A 6,315-nucleotide genomic window follows, 5' to 3' on the forward strand; every position below is an offset into this window, starting at 1 on the left:
CAAACTATATAAATTCATCAAATAAACCAGATTGTATTATTAGAGAATTCTGCTCAACTCCCATGTATTCCCACCGCTGTTGTGAAAGTGGGTGTGTGTGATCCCGGGTGGCTGATCCAGGAACAGAGCTTAGCTGCTCGGGGTATTTATAGCCATTGGGCTGCGTTCGTCAATCTCCTCCGAGAGCGCCGGAGCGCACACTGCGTTCAACGTCATAAAGTGACCCGAGTAATTTGATTGGACGAGAGGCATTCCGTGAGTGCCGGTGCAGATTTCAGAACGTAGTTTACGAACGCAGCCCCATTGGTGCGTTTCATTATTGCGGTGCGAGAGAGCGAGTCTCCACTCCGGCCCACAGAGAGAGAGAGAGAAGTGAGAGACAGACAGGGGGGTAAAAGCTGCAAGTGCAGTCAGTGCTGGGGGGTGTGCGGCATAGCACCGACGGAGAAGGAGAGGGGTGAGACTACAGGCTATACTGCCCCAAGGCGAACCTTATCCGGACACATTTATTCGGGTTTCTCTAGTCAAGTGCGGAGGCTGACACTGTAGGATTCTGCCCGGTCGAGGTTTTTTATTGGTACAGTTAAAACAGTACAGAGCATCTTTTGCAAATGGCAAGTCTGCCCGCTGCAGATCCAGGACAGCCCCATCATCAGCACCGGGACCCCCTCCTCTCTGGACCCCCGGCCTCGGAGCAAGCCGCGCTCCTGGAGGCGCAGACATGGATCGAGGTGAGTCGAAACTACAAGCTATTATTCTATATCCATTCCAAACTCATCACATGATGGGACACTTTATTATTCCATTGCATTACTGATGACGACTAGACATTTAAAGACGAAGCCATACGAGTTGTTGATCGTCTCCTGGAAGCATGTTCCAACAACCTAAGGGACGCACATCGGGTTTATTGCCTTGTCACCTGTTGAAAAAGTGACGCAAATGTGTCATCCATCCACTTGTGTGTGTGTGTGTGTGTGTGTGTGTGTGTGTGTGTGTGTGTGTGTGTGTGTGTGTGTGTGCGTGTGCGTGTGCGTGTGCGTGTGTGTGTGTGTGTGTTTGGCTGAAAACAATGAACGCGTCATGTGGATTGGATTTTTGCTTCATTGCGAGCTTGGCGGACAATAATCACACAAACGGGGCATTCACTGGGCGCGTTGCACTTGACTTTGTCAGCCTGCGATTGGATTGGCTGTCCCTTTGTCCCTATGTTCACAAACATTGTTGTTTTGTTGGTGTGTTGATGTGAACTAAACTTTGTTTTGGGAACTATGTCTGATCATTACTTTTAAAATAGCCCTAGATATTCAGCGTCGATTTTGTATTTGCGCTTTCTCTCTCTCTCTCTCTACTCACTCACACACACACACACACACACACACACACACACACACACACACACACACACACACACACACACACACACACACACACACACACACACACACACACTTCTATCGCATCTCTCTTTTCCTTTTCAACCAGTTTTTTCCTTTCCGTTATGTAGGCCTAGTCCCTCAACAGTAAAACATTTGATCACAAGCTTCAAACTCGGAGCCATAATGGATTGTCATCCTGACACCATTACCATTAGCATCCCCAGGCCTACAGGGAGGCCAAACTGTGTCTCAAAATGGCAATTTATTACTGCCCTAGAATCCTCCTGGCTGATGAGGAGATACCATGTTGAATGAGAGGAGGGGAGGAACGATACTGTGTGCCTGCGTTGTTGTTCTCCTCTTCTCTGTCCCCTCTAGGGGCCTGCTCTCATTACCCTCACACACCTGGTAACTGTCCCCTCCCCCCTCCCCTCCCTCCCTCCCTCCTTCCCTCCCTCTCTCCCTCTCTCCGTCACCTCAGGGGACTTAGGATGGGTCACTGGTTCCTTGACAAGCCAAACAATACAGCCCTGCTGGTTAACTGCTACTGATAGGGCAAGGACAATGTAGGGCCTCGCTTTAGTTTGGGTTAGTTTTCTGTACGTTTCGTACGCCGTACGTTGGTGTTGCTGTTGCCAGGTGTCATGGCACCACAGTAGGAGAGGTTTGTCGTCTTTGGTTTGTGTGTTGTCACCTTGTTTGATGCCGGTTGGTTAGTTTTCTTCATGGGAAGTGTTGGAATCAGACACAGAGGATCAGAGAATGGGAGAGAATGAGTATGCCCCAAAGACTTATTCTGTAGTTAGGGTACGGGTTACCCAGGGTTAGGCAAACATTCGGTTGTTAAGTCTGACATCACGCGTGACGTTTAGCAATTTCCAGGTCCAAACCAAAAATTCCCCGCACCAGAGTACTTCTTCTTCTTCGGCGTATGGGTTGTTGTTCTTCCTCTCCACTCCACCAGGCTCGGGGCCGAGGGGCTACCCTTTTACCACCCCGAGACCTGGTTGAGGGGCTCACCCGGGCTATATTTCTGGACACCCCTCCAGAAGCCACGTCATCGTCTCGTCATCTAGTACCGACAGACCATGCATCCCGTTGGGTGGGTGGTACACCGGGCAATCCAGGATAATATGGTCTGCGGTTTGGTCCTCTGCGCCACACTCGCACGACGCATTTGGGGCCAAGCCCCATCTATGCATTGATGAGCGGAAACGCCCGACGCCGGTCCGGAGACGATTGAGCCTCACCCAGGATAGCCTTGGCAAGTCCATCCCGAGGGGCTCAGCGCCGGCGACTGGGATGTGGTCGCGGAGTTTGGAGGTGTTAGCCTCCCACTCCGCGTGCCACATATAATCCGCCCATCCTGCCGCACTGATGTTGAGATCTCTGCATTGCTGCCTGAGATCCTGTGCGGCAGGCACAAATGGGTGTCTCGACTTGAGACGCCGGGAGGGCTCCGCTGTTATAGTGAGCCTATCATGGAGCAGATGGTTATTAAGCTCCACGGCCCGGCAGGCGAGACGTGCTGTGGCTCCCATGCGGCGGAGGCCTGCGGGCTGGATGCCTGCTAGGATGGGAAGGTTGTCCACGGGGGTAGGACGCAGGCATCCTGTCACAATGCGCAAGGCTTCGTTTATAGGCGAGTCGATGAGGCGGGTGTGGGCACTGCGACACCATACTGGGGCGCAGTATTCACTAGTTGAATAAACGAGGGCTAGGGCTGCCGTGCGCAAGGTCCTTGCGCCGGCGCCCCAGCCCGAGCCAACCAGTCGCCTCATCAACGCCACACGAGCTGTTAACTTCTTGCGCAGTGACTCGAGGTGTCGGCGAAACGTGAGCGTCCTGTCCAATGTCACGCCGAGATAGATTGGCTCAGCGGAACATGGCAGGGGAGTTCCATCTAGGTGTACTCTAAGCTCACGTTTAGCCTCCCTGTTGTTAAGGTGGAAGGCAGCCGACACCGTCTTTGCCTCGCTAAGCTTCAATCTCCATTTCCGGAAGTATGCCACTAGTGTCTGCATGTCCTGGCTCAGAATCCCCTCCACAGACTGCCAATTTCCAGCAGAGTACACCACTGCGAGGTCGTCTGCGTAGGCGTACTTCCGCGAGAGTGTGTTGGGCAGGTCATAGGTGTAGATATTATAGAGGAGGGGGGCCAGGACCGATCCCTGAGGGACGCCGTTCTTAAGGCGTCGGAGCCTGCTTAGCTGTCCGCGACCGGTGGTGAGGGTAAAGCTGCGGTTACGGATGAGCTCCATGATCATTCTGACCATGTGCCTGTCCGGCAGCAGGCGGAGCAGCTTGCAGGAGAGGCCGCGATGCCATACGGTATCGTAGGCAGCCGTCAGGTCTATAAAGACGGCCCCGGCCTTCTTTTTTGCCGAAAAGCAATCCTCGATGTCTTGAGTCATAAGGGTGACTTGATCTACGGTCGACCTCCCGCGTCGGAACCCGGCCTGCTCACGTGGGAGCAGCGGGTCGACAATTGGTTCAATGCGGGCGTAGATGAGACGCTCGAGGATCTTGAAGGGGATGCATAGCAGAGAGATGGGACGGTAACTCTTAGGGTCCCCTTCAGGCTTATTCGGTTTAGGGATCGCAACAACTAGGGCTCTTCGCCAGATTTTGGGGATCTTGAGTTGGCGCAAACAGGAAGTGAGGAACGCTCTCAGCCAGGATTTCAAGGCGGGTGCGGCATGGAGAATAAGCTCCGGGCAGATGGAATCAGGCCCCGGAGCTTTCCCTGGCTTTAGATGCTGGAGGGCAGCAGCGAACTCCTCCGGGGTGAATTCACCGGAGATGTAGTCACTGCTAGGTGTTGGGGCCCTCCAGAGGTCTGACACTTCTTTTGCCACAAGTCGAGACGACTCGCGGTCTTTGCCCTCGTATGACCCACTTTTCACAAATTGTGATGCGATTTTATTTGCAGAGATGGGGCAGTGACGGGGGGAGTGTCTGGACCTACCAGTGAGATTGTTCATGATACTCCATGCCTTACGGCTGGAGTGCGAGAAGTCGATGGAGTCAATGGCCTCCTCCCAGCGCTCCTGTCTTTTACGGCTGAGTCTTGACAGCAAGGCTGTTGCGAGCCTGTCCGACTCAGCTCCTGCAGGGGCCTGGAGGAAGGCACAGTGGAGCTTCTCACACTCCTCATCCCAACACGGTTTGTAGCTAATGCGACGTCCGCGTGGGATGGATTTTTTTGCCGCTTTCACCAACATGCCGCAGAAGTCCCGGTACGCCTCATCCACGTTGTTAGAGTTAGGCGATGGGAGGTGCCTTGTGGATTTGTTGGTAAGGAGGCGGAAGCGTTTCCAGTCGGCCTTTCGGAAGTTCCACCGTTTCACTGGCTCACTCGGAACAAGGTTCACGAGTTTGGCCGTTGTTATCAGTGAGGGTCGATGTTGAGACCTCGGGAACTTTCCTAGCACACGTCTATCGGGGAGCCGGTTGTCAGCGCTGGCACTCGCGAATGCCAGGTCAGGGTTCGTCCCAGTGTTCCAGCGACCGGAGCGGAAGCTGGCTGCGCCCTTGGGGTCGTACAACAGGGCCAGGCTGTTATTAGCTGCCCAGACAGCCAGGTTCTCTCCGTCGGGTGAGTTGGTGCGGTAGCCCCAGTCTTCATGCTGGCAATTGAAGTCACCAGCATAGATACAGGGGTGGGGGAACACTGGTAGACACACTGATGTGATTCGCGAGGGTGGAGGTTTGTAGACGTTGATGATTTTTAGGCCGGCAACGTCCACGCACAGCCACTCAATCTCCGAGTCAGCCGGGGATTGGTCAGCGAGAGTCCAGCTCAACCTTTGTTGGACAAACGTGGCGAGGCCATGCTTCCTGCTCAGGGTAGACCCAGCTAGCTCAAAGTTTGGTAGAACTAGCTTGTCTGCTGATATGCAGTGGGTCTCCTGGAGGAGAATGACGAGGGCCTTGGTGGTTTTGGCCAGGTGTTCGATGACGTCGATCTTACTGGGGGTTAGTCCTTCGGTGTTCAGCTGCAGTATTCTGGGTTCGAGGTCAGCAGACCTCTCCCCCGGCTGCTGCCGAACACCAGCCCGGGTGAGGGGCCCTGGTTGGCAAACTTTGTTTCGCTTCTTGCTTTTGGCAGTCATTAGCTACTTACGGGGGGCACCACGAGAAGGTGTTTGCCACGCCACATCAACATCAACATGCACGCCACATCAACATGCACGGATGCTGAGTGCTCTCTATTCGCTTGTCTAGCTTTTAGAGACCCCACCAGAGTACTAAAGCGGTAGAATGACAGTTCAATCATTTTTTGGGACTCGGATCTATTCATACAACAAGGGACACAGCACTTTCCTGTTTTTTCCCATATTGTCAGTGTCTTTGAGCCTCGGAAAAGCGTTATATAAATATAATGAATTATTATTATTATTACTGCTGAATTTTCGAAGAGAGCGCCTCAGCCAACGTTGGACCCGGAAACACGTCACAACTTAACAACCGAATAGAAGAGCAGTACGCCTAGTAGAACAACCACAGAGTGTGCTTATGTTATAGATGGGATTTCTTGATGGGATTTCGAGCTTGGGATTCTCTGCTAGCCTCAAGACCCCATTAGCCCAGTGGGCTAAAGCGCTAAGCGTACCTAGCACAGATCATCTGGTGTCACCGGAGCATAGTTGGATGTTCCAGGGCCACCACAGGCACACACCTGCGTATAGAGGGACCGTATTTGTGTCTTGCTGTCATCTGTCAGTTCCTAATTAGATGGCATGGTAATGATGGTGTTTAGGTCTCCTCTGAGCTTCAGACAGGGACGGTCCTTTGATGACGACTCCTAAATGATTGGTTGTTGCTGTGTTGATTGATTTGTGCTACAGCCACGGGGCGTTTGTGTGAACTAGTCCCAGGCTCAGCCAATGAACTATTTAAAGTCCCTGCCCCCCCCCCCCCCCCCCTCCTCTTA

The 6,315-nt window shown here is 53.1% G+C and overlaps 1 protein-coding gene across 1 annotated transcript in view; it reads left to right on the plus strand.

Annotated features, from left to right (window-relative positions):
• Positions 1 to 611: 611 nt before the first annotated feature.
• Positions 612 to 6,315, plus strand: part of LOC308153208 (LIM and calponin homology domains-containing protein 1-like) — a gene marked incomplete at both ends in the record, with an annotated part of 130,386 nt that continues 124,682 nt past the window's right edge. Inside the window, 1 exon segment of the mRNA XM_080526294.1 lies at positions 612 to 731. Within this exon segment, the coding sequence (XP_080382420.1) occupies positions 612 to 731 (120 nt within the window).

This window comes from Nansenia antarctica (genome assembly GCF_963989245.1).
Source record: "Nansenia antarctica genome assembly, chromosome: 3".
Classification (NCBI taxonomy): Eukaryota; Metazoa; Chordata; class Actinopteri; order Argentiniformes; family Microstomatidae; genus Nansenia; species Nansenia antarctica.